The sequence below is a fragment of the Dasypus novemcinctus genome, chromosome 8 (genome assembly GCF_030445035.2).
Source record: "Dasypus novemcinctus isolate mDasNov1 chromosome 8, mDasNov1.1.hap2, whole genome shotgun sequence".
Classification (NCBI taxonomy): Eukaryota; Metazoa; Chordata; class Mammalia; order Cingulata; family Dasypodidae; genus Dasypus; species Dasypus novemcinctus.
This window is the reverse complement of record NC_080680.1, coordinates 32,745,417-32,764,386: the sequence shown is the minus strand read 5'-3', so window position 1 is coordinate 32,764,386 and position 18,970 is coordinate 32,745,417. Positions and strand designations below refer to the sequence as shown.

Genomic DNA, 18,970 nt, shown 5'->3' with positions numbered 1-18,970 from the left:
GCTGCTTAGCCCCTCTCTCCCTTCTCCTTGTCCTTGGGGGCTTCTGCCTTGACCTCACAGCCAGTCCTTTGCAGCATCAGCACCCTCTGTTCTCTTAGCTGCTGCGTCTTCCCTCTAGCCTGGGCTGTTCTGCATCACACTACTGCCTCCTGCGAGCCTTCCCTCCTTCCAGCCCAGGTCCAGGCACCATCTCCTCCAAGCAATGCTCTCCACCTCCTCCATCCTTCTCTACCTGCCGAACTTAGAAGATTCTACCTCGGCAAAAATAACATAAAACCCATACAGAGAAGGCCCACGTACCTCATTACCACCCAGATAACCAGATCCACCAACTTTTAACATTTTGCCACATTTGCTAAATTATTCTATCCATCTATCCATCAATATATCTCTTCATCCATCTGTTTGCCCATCTATCTATTCACTTTTCTTTATCTATTATCTGAACATTTAAGAATAGGTGCTATTTATTCTTTCTGTTAATGAAGCCGACATCCAACTATTTGGCCAAGTTTGATACCTTGATGTTTCCTGGGCTCTTCTCTTTCCCTCACTTCCCTTTGATATTTTTATCTCTTTGACCATGTGTGGTTTGTGCTGGATTAATTCTTCAGGACTCTCTTCTATTTCCCTAATTTGCTCTCTACATACAATCTAAAGTTCAGCCCATCTATTACTACTTTTGTGTTCTTAATTTCAGTGACTATATTTTTATTTTGAAGATTTCTAATTGTTTCTTTTTTCATCTATTTTTGTTTCATATCCTCCTGTTGATGTTTCATAATTTATTATTTTTGTGGATTTTTTTCATTTTTGTTTTTGAGCATCTTAAACATTCTGATTTTAAAGACTTTGCCAAACTTTCAATGAAATTACTTTCATCTGATGTAAATTCACATTCTGGTTGTTAATTGTGTTTGTTTTCTTTTTTTAGCGATCATTGCACTCATATGCATTGGAATTTTGGTTTCAGGCTCAAATAGGACATTTTGTTTTTTGTTCATCTCTCCTTCTTTCCCTTTATATTCATTCTTCATGGTTCGGTAGTTTTTCAGGTAACTCTATTCCTACTCCCCATGTAGGGACTCAGTCCAGAAACAGAGCTTTTCATTTTCAGTGTTCCTAGAGGATACTGATGACAATACAGATTCCATCAGCAAGCCACCCAGCAGATAGGGGAGTTTCTGGTCAGGACATGATGTCTCTGTGCACAGAGAATCCCAGCCCAGCTCCTGTTTTAAGCACTAAACCTAGCTTTTGGCCCTGGTCTCAGAAGAAAGAAATGCTTTTTGTTCCTATTATGATGGAGAAGTTGAACTCTGAGCCACCATTGCCTGCTTCCAGGAGCAGAGCAGGAAAGTGGCTTGAACCTGACTACCATTTTGCATTTATATTCCCTTTCTGAAGCAATTTCACCTTATTTTTCAAGTCCACCTAGTGTTTTGTTTTGGTTTTTTTTTGGTTTTCTCTTTTAATATTTAGTCTATCATTTCAGTATGATTGAGTGAAGGGATTATGTCAGAACCTGACCTTATGTATGATTTTTTGACGTGCATGTGTCACAAATGGGTAAGCAGATTCTTAGAAGATTATTATACCTGGTTATTGACCAGCCTCGTTCTGCTAATCCAAATGCCAGTGGGTGGGATGAGGTGGTGGGTGTATTTAAGACTCTTTTTTAGGGTGGGGGAGCTTAAGACTTTTGGATGGAAAAACCAAAGGCGAATCTGTCAGAGCCTGTTTCTAATCTTGCTCCTTCTCCCTTTCAAAATGATTCATGTCAGAGCAGTGGATTGACTAGTTAGAAATCTTGCACTGAATCCTGTTATATAACATTGGTCAGGGCAGAGCTTCTCCAAGTGAGCAGAGAAGGGATCTTGGAACCTCCTCTGATTCCCCCATTTGTGCTCCACCACCACCACCAGGCCACCCAAGGCAACTCTGAAAGCCCCAGCATAGGTGGCTCCCAGGCTTTGCCCAACACAAACTGACTCCAACCTTTGAAAGAATTATCCCTCCATGCACACTGCATTGAAGTAATCATTAATATTTACTCCCTTTTCTCATTCCAGAGACACATATGGTTGCTAATCAAAATATGTAGTCAGAATAAGATAACCTGATAAGAAAGTACACTGAATTGGGGGCGGGGTGGGATGGAAGGGTGGTGGAAAGCTGACATTTTCATTAGCATATCAATGTGAATGATGGCTTTCTATTAGATCTTTTTTTTAAGTTGGAGGTATTTCTATGCCATCATTACTAGATGTGTGAGGTCTTTATTCCAACTAGGATTGCCAGATAAAATACAGGACACCCAGTTAAATTTAAAATTTAGATGGACAATACTGTATGGGACATACTTACCCGAAATGTTATTTGCTGTTTATCTAAAATTCAAATTTAACTGGGTAGCCTGTATTTTGATTTGATAAATCTAACGACCCTAATTCCAACCCACTAGGGTTATGCAGGGGGTAGGGCAGGGGGCTACTGGTGCGGGCTTTTGGTTTCTAATCAAGGCCAGGCAACCATCATGCATGTTTTATAACATAAGTTAATCAAAACAAGACAACGCAAAGCCTGTAAAGCTTCACAGCACAAAGTGTAAACCATACTGGAGATCCTGATTAGTAGCAATGTTTCACTTTGGTTCATCAATTGTAACAAATGTACCACGCTAATGTAAGATGTTAATAATAGGTAAAAAGGTGAATGACGGGGAGTTATACAGGAATCCCCTGTACTTTTGATGTAACTTTTCTGTAATCTAAAACTTCTCTAAAAATAGTTTATTATGAATTAAAAAAAAAAAAAACAAACACAATAGGACATGAGCTTTTTAAGATTTTTGGGTAGATTTGAGAAATTATTAGTGATGTTGTAAGCACAGTTTGAAAAGTCAGATTTCTTTAATTGGGTTTGAGAATTCCTAAATGTATGAAGAATGATGATTTTGAGCATTCCCAGTGTCAAAAGTTCTTCCACAGTTTTCTCTGAGATTGTGTTCAAGGGACGATTGGATTTATTTGGGTGAATCTTTTTTTTTTCCTGTATTTTTGTTTATTTTTTGTCATAATTATATATGAAAATGTTAAAGAAAAAATATCAGAATAGTTTTCTATTGAAAGTAAGTTTTTAGCTCTTTCTTCTCAATTCCCTTTTCTTTTTTTTTTTTTGAGTGCATTTCTTTTTGTCTTTGTTTTTTTAATGTTACATTCAAAAAATACGAGGTCCCCATATACCTCCCACTCCCCTCACCCCACTCCTCCCCCTATAACAACAACCTCCTCCATCATCATGAGACATTCATTGCACTTCGTGAATATATCTCTGAGCACTGTTGCACCTCATGATCAATGGTCCACACCATAGCCCACACTCTCCCACAGTCCACCCAGTGGGCCATGGGAGGACATACAATGTCCGGTAACTGCCTCTGCAGCACCACCCAAGATAACTCCAACCCCCGAAAATGCTCCCACATCACATCTCCTCCTCCCACTCCCTACCCTCAGCAGCCACCATGGCCACTTTCTCCACACCAATGCCACATTTTCTTCAATTACTAATCACAATAGTTCATGTATAGAATATCAGTAAGTCCACTCTAATCCATACTCTATTCCTCCATCTTGTGGACTTTGGAATGGATGTGTCCACTCCACATCTATGTCAAGAGAGGGCTTAGGTTCCACATGGATGCTGGATGCAATTCTTCTGCTTTCAGTTGTAGGCACTCCTGGCTCCCTGGTGTGGTGGTTGACCTTCTTCACCTCCATGTTAGCTGAGTGGGGTAAGTCCAATAAACCAGAGTGTAGGAGTTGCAAGTCTGTTGAGGCTCAGGGCCTGGCTACCACATGATCAGTCCATAGATTCAGGTACCCTGGGTATACACTAAACCCCAGCATTGGGTGAATCTGGAAGCTATTGTACGTGGTTGTATTTCCTCCTGTGTTTTACTTGAACCCTAGACCTTGCCCAGCTGACACTTCCTGTGTCTTGATACCTGTTTCTTCTACCATCCTCTCTTCACCATTCCACACATGTTCTTTGCTGCTTAGTGGATCTTTATGCTGTTTTCTGGATTTGCAACACAGAGATCACGAAATTTGGCAACAGGTTTATAAACTGGGGGGAGGGCAAAACTGGTGAGTTCCTTCTTAAAACATTAGCTGTCAAAAAAAATGTGATTCATGAAAGGATCGGGAAAAATTTAGCAACCTAAACAAGCAATTTACACACTAGATTTTACTTCATTCACTTTTGACTGCCCACTGATTTCAGGATATATATATTTTTTTTCATCCATTGCTTTTGCTGTTTATTAGGTTTATAAAAAATGTACTTTTTTTTTAAGTAAAAGCATTAACTTAGTACTGGTATCGAATAGAATAAACATTCATTAATAGGAAAATATTCTGATTTTTATTTTTGCACGTTATTCTCAAATACACAATTACAATAATGTCACACATCCCTGTATGATTTCCTTTTATTTTCTTTTAATTATTTTACACACTACACAGAGGGAGGAATATACATTATTTACTAGTATATTTCTACAGAACAATAACGTACATTATGTCCTTGTAAAAATCTGTACACTTTAAAACATTCAATTGAAACATACATGTTTTTTAGCTTTGCTGATCGAAAGTGTTTTAAGAATTAAAACTAAATTATAACTGGGAGCAGATGGGGCTCAAGCGGTTGAGTGCGCCCCTCCCAAATGGTAGGTCCTGGGTTTGGATTCCGGTGCCTCCTGATAAAACAAAACAAACAAGCAGAACAAACAAGAAAACCAGCTCAGGGAAGCCGATGTGGTTGAGCACGGACTTCCCACATACGAAGTCTGGGTTCAAGCCCTGGCCCCTAGTACTTCAAAAGAAAAAAACAAAAAACAAAAAACTAGGTTATAACCAATGTCCATATATAACGGTGACTACAATTTCATTTTCTCTGTATAAAGACAAATGCATGTTGTCATATTCATTTCTCCAAACCCTTAAATACCTTTTAAAGGCTTCAATATTGTGCTTTAAAAAAGAAAAGAATTGTGTATAATTCCAGATTATGTAAGAGAAATATAAAATGTGTAAAGTGTTAAGTTCTTTATCTTTCACTTTATTTTTTAAAGTATAGTTAAAGGACCAATTACTTATAATTTTTTAAGTTAATTTTATAGGATGTTTTAGCATTCTTAAATTTCCACTTTCATTTAAATGTTTTCTTTTACATTATTTCAGGGAAAAATAAAAACTAAAGGATATTTTAAAGGTTCTCACACATACAAAAAAAACCACAAGAGCTTTCAAGAATAGTACTGCAGGGCAATGAATCAAATAATTGTAAGTTACTTATTTAAAAAAAAAAAAAAGGAAAGAAAAGGGAAAAAAGGCATGTTATTGGTACCAAGAGAGTATAGGAATTCAAAAACCCATCTTTGGCTTTGACTGGCGTTTACGATGGAGTTCCTACCAGCCTAAAGCACTGGATTTAGAACTAGACTAAATCAATCTAGCATTTCAGAGGCTTGCCAAACACCAGATATTTAGTTTTCTAACCCTAGAATTAATATCAAATATGAGAACGACTACAAATATCAGGATTTTTTAAAAATCAAAACTTAAATGCACAATGAGGCCTAATATGAAATTTTTGTATGCAATTGTTGTTCCTCCACAATTAGCTCACTCATTGTCCTCACTTACTTCTTATATATCCTCCCCATAAAATTGTTTGGAATCCAAATCCTGACTCTCCTTTCTGCTGGAATCAAGGGCTGCTCTGCTATGTTGAATTGGTCCCTTGAGGGTCAGTCCTTGGAGGAGCAGGTGGTGAGTAGTTCTGCATTTTAAGGAAATGCCAAGGCTGTCTTTATAGATCCCAAGGCCCCTTGCAGAGCCTCAGAAGGAATGACAGATGTAGGGTGTTGAACTTGAAAACAATAGAAAGCATTATGGAAGTTGACAAACTGCCTTTGGCAAAAGACTTTGGGTACTCAAAGTGTGCACGTTTTCAGTAAATCACGATAAATCACAGTAGGACGTATAAACGGAGTTACTGGTTTGTAACCAGTGCCTTTGGGGACTGCCCAGGATCTATGCCTTGGCCAGATTGTTGCTGGCCTTTTTCTCGAAAATGTTACCAATTTTAAAGCACAGATTTGATGACCTAATTTCCTCTGTTAATTTTTCCCACCCTTTTCTCTCTCTCTTTTTTTTTTTAAGGCTTTTTTCCTCTTTTAATTTTTCTTTTTTTTTTTTTAAGATTTTTATTTATTTATTTAATCCCCCCCCCTCCCCCGGTTGTCTGTTCTCTGTGTCTATTTGCTGCGTCTTGTTTCTTTGTCCGCTTCTGTTGTCGTCAGCGGCACGGGAAGTGTGGGCGGCGCCATTCCTGGGCAGGCTGCACTTTCTTTCGTGCTGGGCGGCTCTCCTTACGGGTGCACTCCTTGCGCATGGGGCTCCCCTGCGCGGGGACACCCCTTCGTAGCATGGCACTCCTTGCGCGCATCAGCACTGCGCATGGGCCAGCTGCACACAGGCCAGCTGCACACGGGTCAAGGAGGCCCACGGTTTGAACCACGGACCTCCTGTGTGGTAGATGGACGCCCTAACCACTGGGCCAAGTCCATTTCCCTCTTTTAATTTTTCTTACCCTTAATTTCTCTTCATCAAAAAAAAAGGGGGGGGGCTCCTAAGTTATTTTAGAAAAATGGAAGGCAGGGGAGGGAAGGAGAGGGGAGAAGGGATAAAGATTAATTCTTTCATACGAGACCACAATTATGTCCCAGAACATGTAGGAAATTCTGAATAAAGCTAGATGTAAGACAAAAATAGAGTGGCTTTGTATTTATATCACTACAGGTAGCCCTCAACCTAAGAAGCATTGGGTAATAAAGATTTATACTTTGAGCTATTTTTCAGAGTTTAGAATTCATTTTTCCTCAGAAACAACATTATAGATGATTGAGTTAACGATTTAGACGTGAAAAGGTGATTTAACTCCACAGCAAACATGAAGGATGGGACTCATGGTTCTATTTCAAGTGCAACTAACCACTCTCACCCATACTGTTCTGATGGGAGCACAGACACCAAGTTCCAACTCACAATCCCTGGTACCGGGAAGCGCACTTGGCCCAGTGGTTAGGGCATCCATCTACCACATGGGAGGTGCACAGTGCAAACCCCGGCCTCCTTGACCCGTGTGGAGCTGGCCCACTCGCAGTGCTGATGCGTGCAAGGAGTGCCCTGCCACGTAGGGGTGTCCCCACGTAGGGGACCTCACACGCAAGGAGTGTGCCCCGTAAGGAGAGCCGCCCAGCACAAAAGAAAGTGCAGCCTGCCCAGGAATGGCGCCGCACACACGAAGAGCTGACACAAGATGACACAACAAAAAAGAAACACAGATTCCCATGCTGCTGACAACAGAAGCGGACAAAGAAGAACACCCAGCAAGTGAGGAGAAGGGGAGAGAAATAAAATAAATAAATAAATCTTTAAATTAAAAAAGAATCCCTGGTAACTTCCATGCCCTTCTCTCTCATGCTGCTGTTTTGAAATTCTCGGAAAAATGCCAGAGCCTTCCTAACAAAGCAAACTAGAGCTCCAAAGTCTTTCCAGAGAGTTTGTGTCTTGATATCTGCACAGAAGAAAATACTTCAGTCAGTCGATTTTGGGTGTCTAAATTAGGGGAGAGGGTATTGCCTTCACAGGAAACAGAGTCTATAGATTCAGATTCTCCTCCATGAGGCAGTTCATGTGATAAGGCAGAGTGGGATAGAAAAAGAGCTGGACTGTAAGTCAACAACCCTGAATTTGGATTTTGCTTCTACCATTACCCATGTAACCTTGGATAAGTGACTTTGTATTTCTGGGCCTTAAATTTCATTGATTTAAAAAGTAATACATAAATAAATAAAAAGTGAACAATGTGCAAAAATTCTGTGGACAGAGCGCATAGTTTTCATGAGATATGCAAAGGAATCTATCCCTATCCTCCCAATCCTCCACCCCCTGTGACTGGATAAAATAATCTTTGGGTCCCTCCCTTTTTTTTCCTTTTTAAAATTTTTTTATTTAAAAATTTTTTATTGGAGTGGATAAATTATATACTAACATACATAAATAAAAGTGTATAGTATGAGTCCCCTTTCAGCCCTACTAATTTAAGTTCCAAGTCTAGTGTTGTTTCTCAGTTGGGAACGGTCTCTTCGTGGTTGGCTCACCAACTGAGCGTTGGAACACTCCAACCCCTTTGGTATCACCTTCCATACTACTGAAAGGAAAAACAGAATGACAAACAAATCTTTAAAACTTTCTTCGTGATTTCTCATTCTCTGAAAATCACTCTCTTCCTGTGCTATGTGATCTGTCATCCCCAAATCCTTTCTTTCCAGACTGAAAGTCTACATAGATTGGACTAATTAGATAATTTCTAGGTCTTCCCTGTGTGACTCTGTCTTGTAGGTTTGTTTAGTTTGTTTTTTTTTCACATCCTCAGTCTAGTCACTCGTCTACTTCACACTACTCTGACATATTCCTTTCTCCGAAGCGTTTTGGAATCAAGACAGAGGTTGATACCTCATAACTTAATCACTTTTTTCTTTCAGGAACAGGAGCACTGAATTGCTTGTCCTGTGTGTGGAGTTACCACCTCCAGGGAGGAATCTGCAACTCAGACTGTCTCGTGGGGAAATACAGAGTGGGCGAGGTACTCGGACTGATAAGCTCAGCTCTAGCATATCATTCTGGGTAAAGTCAAACAGGCCTAAAATTCCTCCACTTAGTAGAATTTAGGCGTAACATTTTAAAAATCTTATATAAGGAAAAAATAAAATAATAAAATTTAAAAATCTTATATAAGCACATGATGAAATGATGGTACTATTCACCTGTAGCCTTAATTTCAAAGAACCTGAGATAAACAATGGGAAAAGTAAGTAATGAAGGCCTCAGAAATAACCTTATGTATTAGTCAGGGTTCTCCACAGAAACAAAACCAACAAGACATATAAATATATTATATATAACATAAATATATGCTAAATACTAAGAGATTTATTACAGGAATTGGCTCACAAGGCCATGGGGATTGGCAAATCCAAATTCCATAGGGCAAGCCACAACCTGGAAACTCAGATGAAAGCTTCAGTGAATTCCTCGAGAGAAACTGGCTGAGTGCCTTAGAGGTGGAAATTCTTTCAACTGCTGAAATCCTCACTTCTCTTTTTAAGGCTTTCAACTGATTAGAGGAGACTCTCTCAATTGTGAAGGCAATATCCTTAGGTGATTGTAGATGTAATCAGTCCTGTAATTGTCCTATGCAATCAACTTACTGATGATTTAAATCCAGGAAAATACTCTCAATCAGGCCGGTGCTTACTTGACCAAACAACTGGACACCATAACCTAGCCAGCCGACCCGTGAACTTGAGCATCACACCCTTCATTCATCGTTCATGACCTCTGAAGTCTCAGGTCTTCAGAACTGAAAACCTTGCTTTCTCTTACTTCTTCTGTCTAACCTGAATAAAGCAGGAACCATGCACCCGAGCGTGGTCTTTCCTTTTCTCCACCACTTCAAAGTGCGTTTGAAGGAACTATTTCATTTGCTTACATAGAAGCTATGGCTTTTCTGAGTCCACTAACTTCTTCTATTTATTTTTTCAGTTGTTCAATAAACCATTTATATTTTTAAAACAATTTTATTGAGATATATTCACATACCATACAGTCCATCTGAACTGTACATTCAGTGGCTTTCCGTATAGTCACTGAGTTGTGCATTCATCACCACAATCAATTTTAGAGCGTTTTCATTACTAAAAAAGAAAAATCCCCTACCCCATAGCAGGCACTTCTCAATCCCTCTCTCCCTCCCTTGCTGCACATAAACACTAATCTGATTCTGCCTCCATAAATGTATTTATATTTACATTTTATAGAAATGGAATCAAATAATATGTAGTACTCCACTAATTTCTTGGTTGTGTTTCCAAACTTCAGAAAACAAGTAAATCTCTCTGTAATGAAATTAACATGAACCAGTATGTTCACACGTGGCCTCTCTTTAAATTGCAACAACAGGCCTCATTGCTGTTTAGAAGAAACTGAGGCTCAGAGACATTAAATAATTCGCTAAAAATCACAGATCTATTAAGTAACAAAACTGGGGTTGAAACCCAGGCCCTCTGACTGGAAATCTAGGATTAATGAGATACTAATGGTGAGAAAGCCCTGTTGCAGTGTCTGAAACATACCAAGGTGCTCCACAAACCTATTTCTAGTTTTAAACCATACCACCAAAGTTCTGTAAGTAGACCGGTACCTTTCCTAGCCTACACTTCCAGCCTCCAGTCAAGGGGCAACTGGGAGGAAGGGAAGCTACTTTCTTCTCACCTCTCAATCCCTTCTGAATGAGATTTAGTTGTTTAGTTGCAGGGCCACAGCTGACATGATTCTGGGGCAGGGCCACAACAATCTCATAACCACAGAGACCAGGCAGAGCATATAAACGAGTGAACAGTGCTGCCAGAAGGAAACCCCACCACGAGCTTGATGAAAAGTGGAAACTGACGGGTCACTTATGTGTTGGTGACACACTAGCCAGGGAGGGGGATTGCGTCCAAGGGGAGAGCACAAAAAAGGGGGCCAATGCCGCTCAGCTCTGTCTGAGGTGTGGCCATGTGGGAGTGAGGAATCCAGTGTTGACAGATCTCCTAGAAGAAATTAGGGATTGACTGACATGTGAAATGTCCCAAATGGGATATGTGGGCAACTAATTCAAAATGTTTTAAACCGTGAAGGCCAACATAGCGGAGGCCAGACAAAACTGGTCCTTAACTGGATACAGCACAGGAGCTTTCCGTTTGTACCCCAAACTGTTGGAGAAGTCTCTTCTCCCACCTGGCTGTTAACAGATCTCAGAGGGAAAGGCCCAGCAGTTGGTTCCATCCAAGCAGACAGGCACTTCTGTCTTTCACCACCACAGATAAAACAGACACAACAAAACCTCCTTTTCCCCTGCACACGCCTCCTTCCCTTATGGAGACAAGATGGTATTCCCAGCTGGAGACTCCAGGGCACAAAAGGGAATCTGCTGATTGTTCTTAACAGGGAGAGAAATTTGACTGCGAAAAATGCCACGAGAGCTGCGTGGAGTGCAAGGGACCCGGGGCGCAGAACTGCACCGTGTGTCCTGCCAACCTGTTGTTACACATGGATGACGGCCGCTGCCTCGGCTGCTGCAACACCTCCGATCCCACGGACACCCAGGAGTGCTGTGACTGCCACCACACCACGGGTGAGAGGAGGGAAGGGCAGCCTGCAGAGGAGGGCACGTCCTCGGGTGGTTGTTGGTGGGAGCCGGGGAGAGGAGGATGGGAAGGTCCGAGGCATCGATATGGCTGCCTCTGGTGAATGCCCAGTGCATGCCTACTACACCCAAAACTCCATGCCCAAGGCGGCATCCTTCACAAGGCGGCACCATTAGTGCCATTTTGCACAGAAGGAAACGGAGGCTCAGTGAGGTTGGTTATCATGCCTAAGTCCACACCAATATTCTGGGGCACATCTGGAATTAGAATACGGGTCCTTTTGCAATGCCTGCGTTCTTTCCACTGCTGTACTGTCCCCAAGACTGAGAGCTCACGAATACCGAGAATTTCATCTTTATATATTCACCTTCTTCCCTTCTGGATGAAACAAACCAACTATCAAGGAAGTTGATGCCAGTATCATCTTTTTTTTTTTTTTTAATTTTTATTTTTATTTTCTTTTTTTTTCTTTTTTTAAAAATTATTTATTTATTTATTTATTTTTAAATTACATTAAAAAAAATATGCGGTCCCATTCAACCCCACCGCCCCCGCCCCCCACTCCCTCCACAGCAACACTCTCTCCCATCATCATGACACATCCATTGCACCTGGTAAGTTCATCTCTGAGCATCACTGCACCCCATAGTCAATGGTCCACATCATAGCCCAGACTCTCTCACGTTCCATCCAGTGGGCCCTGGGGGGATCTACAATGTCCCGTAAGTATCATCTGAATTCTGCTGAGAAATCATTCTACGAAATCAGCCCAAAGTCAGGCCACCAATTAGAGACGTAAGGAAATTTTATGAATGAATTTTTCTTGAAGGCAAGAAAGAAAAAAAATCCCTTTTACCAGTTCTCAATCTCCCAACTGTCTCCCACCTCCAACACCATTCATGTAAGCACTTGGTCTTCATTTGCCATACTCTTGGAAAGACCCCAAATGGAGGTATTCATGCTAAATATTGTTTTATTTATTTATTTACTTTTAGGAGGTACTGGGGATTGAACCCAGGACCTCACACATGGGAAACAGGCACTCAACCAATGAGTTATATCCACTCCCCAATATATTCTTGTGGTTTTCCCCCCCCCGGGGGTTGGCTCCCTTGTCTGTTTGCTCATTGTTTTTTGGTCATTGTTTGCCCTTGTTGTCTGCTCGTTGGTTTTTTTTGTTTTTATTTTCTTTAGGAGGCACCAGGAACTTAACCCAGGACCTCCTGTGTGGGAGGCAGGTACTCAACTGCTTGAGACACATCAGCTCCCTGCTCATTTTGTTTCTGCTTGTTGTTTGCTTGTTGTCCTGCTCATTGTTTTTGCTCATTGTCTGCTCATTGTTTTTGTTCATTGTCTACTCTTCATCTGCTCATTGTTTGTCTTCTTTAGGAGGTACTGGGAACTGAACCCAGGACCTCCCATGTGGGAGGTGGGCGCTTACCTGCTTGAGCCACATTCACTCCCTCAATATATTCTTAAAATACATTCTATAGTCCAGAAGGAGATGATTTCTTTGGGGTCCAGATTTGTTAACTGTAAAAAAAGAGATGTCATATTTATGGGAGCCTGTCCATTTATATGTGAAGAAAATCCCAGACTCACATCTGTTACCACCCATTTTTTTAATTTTTTATCACCCCTTTAAATAAGTTCTATATCATCTTTCTGAAAACCAGTTATTTCCTTCTTTCAGCTTTCCACCCCTACCAGGTGCAGATTTCCCAGCCCCTTGTAGATATCCATTTTCAGGATCTATTTTCTAATATCTAAGCTGTGTTAGCTAAGAATAATAACTTTCGTTACATCAATATCTTTAAATGCAACAGGATGTGGGTGCAGAGTTATGCAAGCTTATTGCAACAAAGAATAATTTATTTAGCTTTCGTGATCCCTCTGCGGCTCTTGAAGATCCAACTGGGGCAACTCTGCAAAAGTCTAAACACTCTTGATTACCTACTCATTTTTTGCTGTCACACTCTACCCCAGATCACAGAGGCTGACTTTGACTCTGCAGTCCTAAGGCTGGAGAATAGTAAATAAGATGTGATTGCATATGGCACCCTAATAATTGAAACAGCCTTGAAAGATCTTTTGTTGATTCCCCTGCTTCAAGCAATATTTATCTCAAAGTACCACACACAGATGGCTTATCTATCCCTCTAGTGCTTTAAGATTTCCACCAGGGAAAAATTCTGTGCTGATATTGCTAATGATGACCACGGCAATGATAGTGCTATTATTTTAGAAGGGAAATAATGCTCAATGGATAAGATGCCATGAGAATGAAAGCTACAATAAAATAGAAAATTTGTTTAGCACTAGCAAGAAGAGAGGGAACTACAGAGTGGTAATGAAGCCTACCCAATTAATCAATATCTAATAAGCAAAAATAATGGTACTGGCAGCAGTAGTACTTCCATTAAGCTAATATGTATAATGTACCTAGATTCTCTCATCAAATAATTGTGGGGCAGATCCAAGTGGCTCAACAAATATTTATGGGAAAACCTACTTTGTAGTTCAACTTGTACGTACAAGATAGTCTGCTGGTCCTTTCTCTAGTTATTTCACATCCCCATTTGATGGGTTAAAGAACAAAGCCCCCAATAAATTAGGTAACGTGCCAAAGCACATCACATGAATAAATGAGTAAAAAGAACAATGAGCCTATGGCTGCAGTCATGGTTTAATTCTTCAGTGATGTTTTGGTTACTTTATTGTTCTCAATCAAGGCATCAAAACGGAGGCTGATGGATGAGAGGCGCAGAGCTCTCAAATTCGGAAATCTTAATTATGGTAGAAGTCGTGTCACCCACTTTGGTAGTCAGGATTTAAAGATGGCACACCTCTTTGTCAGGCAGAAGCCACAGAAGCTAAGAAGCCAAGAAACAGTTGTGAGAACAATTTGCCCCAGTATCTTTTGCTTGTGGAGGTAGGACTCCTGGGTTTGAATTCTGATTGATCTCCTAAGAAGCTCTTGCTTCTGACAATGTGACAGTTCACTTACTCTCTAATGGGCCTCAGTTTCCTCAAATGCGGAAAGAGGATTGGCCTAATTAATTTCTAAGGCACCACACAGCTTTATGGTCAATGATTTTCTAAATAATCTGTTCCCACCCATAACGTGTTGGACAGTCATGCTTGGACCATAAGGAAAGCTGGAGAGGGGTCAGTCTTAGGAGAAGTCAGAGTCGGGACAGAAAATGGAGCATTTAGCAATAACTAAAGCTAGCCTAGGAGGCAGTGCTTTTTTCCTCAAGAGAAAAATACAAGAATCCCTTGGTTAGGCTGGAATCTCAGGGACGAACCCATGAGGTATGGAGACAAGGGGGCGCCCTATGGATCTCAAACTGATCTTCCCAGAAGGATGTGTTGGTTTTCCCAGGCATGGACTGGGCCTCTCCTGGGGTACATCCTGCAGTTTCATAGAGCAGTGTGCCCTCCAAGAAAATCAGTGACTCTGTCCTTTTAGATTTTCAAGCTCAAGGCAAAGTCCTTTACCTCAGTAACTGACCGATTGTTCCCCCTTGCGTTTCTTCTCCCCTCTTCCTTTGGGGTCCTCTTCCAGCAGATGAGTGCATCCTGCAGGCAAACGAGGTCGGGCCAGCTGCTGAGCGCTCCAAGACAGCCCTGCTGGTCACCTCCTCCATCCTGCTGGTGGCTCTGCTCGCGGCAGCCGTGCTGGTGTGGAGGAAGTCCCAGGGCCGCGCGCAGCTAGCCGCCAAGGCCCGCTATGAGAAGCTGGCCGACCAGCACAGGGTGTCCTCCTCCTATAAGGACAGCCACCGCGAGAGCGCCGGCTTCGAGGAGGACCAGGTCATTGAGTACAGGGACCGGGACTACGATGAGGACGACGAGGACGACATCGTCTACATGGGCCAAGATGGCACCGTCTACCGGAAGTTTAAGTACGGGCTGCTGGAGGACGAGGAGGAGGATGAGCTGGAGTACGACGACGAGAGCTACTCGTACTAGTAACGCGGGCCGCGCCCCGCCCTCCCCTCTCCTGCGCACGCGCGGGAGCGCAGCTGCTTGGGGTTTTATCCACACACACAAGGCAGAGACGCGAGTGTGTGTGTGTTTATCATCCTGAGTTCAATCGGAGTATCTTAGAGTGCTGAAATATTTTGCTCTTCTTTGGGGTGGCTAAACCCATCTAACAGTTCCTGTACAACAAGGATCCAATTCAGAGGCATTTACCTCGAAGCAATATATTAAGACACAACATATAGGAAGTGACAATCAGTGACATGTCTACAAACTGTTTTATGTGATTTTTTTTTAAATTCAACTTCTAAACATATACCCAAAGAAAGTAAAAACAGGATCTCACACAGATACCGGTGCATTAGTGTGTATAGCAGCATTATTCACAATAGCCAAAAGGTGGAAACAACCCAAGTGTCCATTAACATATGAATAGCTACATAAACACAATGGAATATTATTCAACCATAAAAAAGAATGAAGTTCTGAGACATGTTGCAACATGGAAGAACCTTGAAAACATTATGCTCAGTGAAATAAGCAAAATATGTATGGACAAATATTGTATGATGTCACTTAAAAATGTTTAGAAATAACAAAGCCAAAGAACCAGAAAGTAGACTACCTGGAGATGGGGGAGGGGGGAAGGGGAGTGTATGTTTGGTGGACATGTGTGCAAATACAATTAACTTGAAAAAAAACAAAACCAGGGAGCCTATAGGAATTCCATTTCCAACCTGTTATTTTGGGAGACTGGAACATTTCTTTAAATAATTTTAGGGGGATGGGAGGACAAAAAAACTGTTTGTTTTAGGGGATTTTTTCTCCTCTTTTAGCTCTCTTTAAGCAAAATTTGTTCTATAAGGGCCAAGAAAGAAGCGCTCTCCTCTCCTACTGCTTATCAGTTGGCGCTGGACCACCCCTGCTGAGGCTGCCCATGACTATTTAGAGATGAGGAAAGAAACTAGGTAGTGTCCTAGCTGAGGAACCACGTGTCCACTGGGTCCTAGGGCCTTCTTCAGTGGTCCAGCCATAAGGGTTCTAGGGGCAGGACAATCTCAGGTGGGAGGCCAGCAACAAGCCCAAGGGAAAAAAAATCCCTGTTTCCAAGAAACACAGCATTACTCCCTCATGATTTTCAAGCAGTGTTTCCGGTAGGAAACATCAGCTAGAACATCAAGTAATAAAGGGAAAAAGCAGTGTTAACCCAACATAAAACAGGGTAAAATGATAAAAAACATTATCCACTCTAAAGAAAGGTGTTTTCATAGGCAGCCTATCTCAGAACTGTTGTGCCCACTTTTGGATTAGTGCATCCAGGGAAAGTTTTTGGACAGATAGGAACACAGAGAGAGGGGCTCTTGCTATACAAAATTACGTAAACAGGGCCATATTGATTTCTCTGCCAAGGCAGTTCTAGGCAGTTCTAGGAATGGAGCTCCAACAAGTGCAAGTGACATTTTCAGATGATGATGATGATAAGAAAAACAGATAAAATTTATTGCACACCTACAAGTACCAGGCTAAATAATTCCTTTAAAAAAAATCACTCCACTTGATACTCACCATAACTCCATAAGGTCAGTACTCTTATTACCCTCTTACTCAGGAACTGGAGGCTTAGGAGAGGTTAAGTAACCAGCCAGCATCACGGAAAGCTGATCACCTCGAAATGGCAGTACAAGATTCAAGGGAATAAAGTGACCCTGAAACACACGTTCTTAATGACTAAGTTACACCAATGGTTAAGTTACATAAAGTGGGAAAAGAAGCATCCTGGATATAATAAAAGCATGTCTATCATTTTATTCTATGATGTCGGTATCTGTCAGCAACTAAATTCATGTATTTTCTTTCCTTTGTTTTTTTTTAAGATAAGTATCATTTACATAGGAAATCTCTCCGTTTCTCGAAGGTCTCAGTGTTTCTTTAGAGGAAAGCTCTTAAAACAAGGGTGAACAAACTTTGTCTGTAAATGGCCAGGTGGTAAATACTCTAGGCTTGTGAGTCATAGGATCTGTGGCAACTCTTCAACCCTGCCTATGTGGCGGGAACACTGCCAATATATCATGAAAGGGCGTGGCTGTGATCTTGCAGAATTTTAGTTGTGGACACTGATACTAGAAATTCAGAGAAGTTTCACATATCATGAAATATTTTTCTTAAAAAAATTTTTTTTTCAAACCATTTAAAAATGTAGAATCCATTCTTAGCTCATGACAGTACAAAAACTGGTAGCCAGCTAGATTTAGCCCATAGGTTATAGTTGACTTACACTGTCATTAAAAAAAAATTCTCATGAGAACACATGTATCACGCAGTTAAAAGGCGTACATAATGTTTCCCAAAATTTGATTTTAAAATCATCTTTTCAAGATCTACTTAAAGCCCTGATAGTTCTTTTCAATCCTTAGAAATATGTAAGAATACATGTAAAATAGCCATCATATCAATAAAATAATTTCTCATGTTTTGCTGTGTAATTACGGATTATAATTATAGCCTATGGAGACAAGTAATTTTGTTTATACTGTGTTGTTCATTTTCCTTGGTAATTCTAAAGCTCTGATAAACTGGGTTTGACATTGTTTTTTGTATCCTGGAACTTGTTTTCCATGAAAAATCTGTGTTTATGAGACTCAGTTAAAGGTTGAACGAGGTCGAGTTGACATTGAATACTAAGAAAAATTGTGTTGTTATTCTTTGTGACCTGCAATGAAAAGAGGGCTCATGCTGTGTGTTAGTTAGGTTTGCCATCTTTTCCTTCTTTGTTCTTAGTCTTGTCACATTATACTCAGTCTTCTTTTGAATATTGTGCTAACAATTGTTTCAAGAAATAAATATGTGATTGGAAAACAAAGCCACTTTTTGGTTTTCTGTTTGAAAAACCCTGGAAATATTCAGAGAATCCCTGTAGACCAGAGGTACAGCAAGAGGCTGGGCAAGAGTTTGGATGCTTCCAATTTATAGAAAGTCATTTTAAAATGAGAAATAAAATGAAATCAAGACCAGAAAATGCTATGGGGACTTGCTTATTAAAGGACTGTTTCTGAGCACGTTTTATGTGCCTAGAATTTTTTTTACCGAGTTAAGAGGTACAAAGCAAGAATGCTTTTTCCTCTTTATCTTTCTGTAGCCAATGACCAAGCTAGTCTTTTCAATTATGGCTTCTAAAAGTCCATGCAGTCCTGCAGCCCTATCACCACTGCCTCAAACAGGCCCACATCCTCTCTCATGTGGACCACCCCGCGGTGCTCAGCTTCAGTCCCTTTCCCTTCCGATGTACCCTCTACTCTCTATCAAGGATCATCCCTCATGTCCACCAGGTGTCATCCCGGGAGACATCTTCAGGGGCTCCCCATCACCTACACTGATTATGACATTCAAACTTGCCAAAATACGGTCTTTGCTTCTGCCTCCAGTCTTTTCTTCCTGATTTCCTGGTCCCCACTCACTTCCCAGCTTCCTGTTTTAGGCTCCAACAGTATTGAATAGCTTCTTGACTTTCCAGGGTAACATCCTATTACCTCAAGTCCTTGGGTGCACCTTGTTCGCTCTCCTTAGAATATTCTTCTCCCACCTGTACCAGGAGGAAAATTCCTGACACTGCCTTAAAATCATGTTCCTTCATCACCTCCCCTGGGAGGACTTTCCTGA

The 18,970-nt window shown here is 41.1% G+C and overlaps 1 protein-coding gene across 6 annotated transcripts in view; it reads left to right on the top strand.

The window, feature by feature from the left end:
* The window catches only part of PCSK5 (proprotein convertase subtilisin/kexin type 5), a 434,041-nt gene extending 415,868 nt beyond the window's left edge, over nt 1-18,173 (top strand). For 2 of the 6 annotated variants that reach the window (XM_058301654.2, XM_058301655.2), the window contains 3 exons: nt 8,621-8,721; nt 11,127-11,313; nt 14,898-18,173. In XM_058301654.2, the coding sequence (XP_058157637.1) occupies nt 8,621-8,721; nt 11,127-11,313; nt 14,898-15,301 (692 nt within the window). In that variant the 3' untranslated portion in view covers nt 15,302-18,173. Of the gene's footprint in view, nt 1-8,620; nt 8,763-11,126; nt 11,314-14,894 lie in introns of all 6 variants that reach the window. The other 4 variants (XM_071216671.1, XM_071216673.1, XM_071216675.1 and 1 more) reach the window with 3 other exon arrangements.
* Nucleotides 18,174-18,970: the final 797 nt, after the last annotated feature.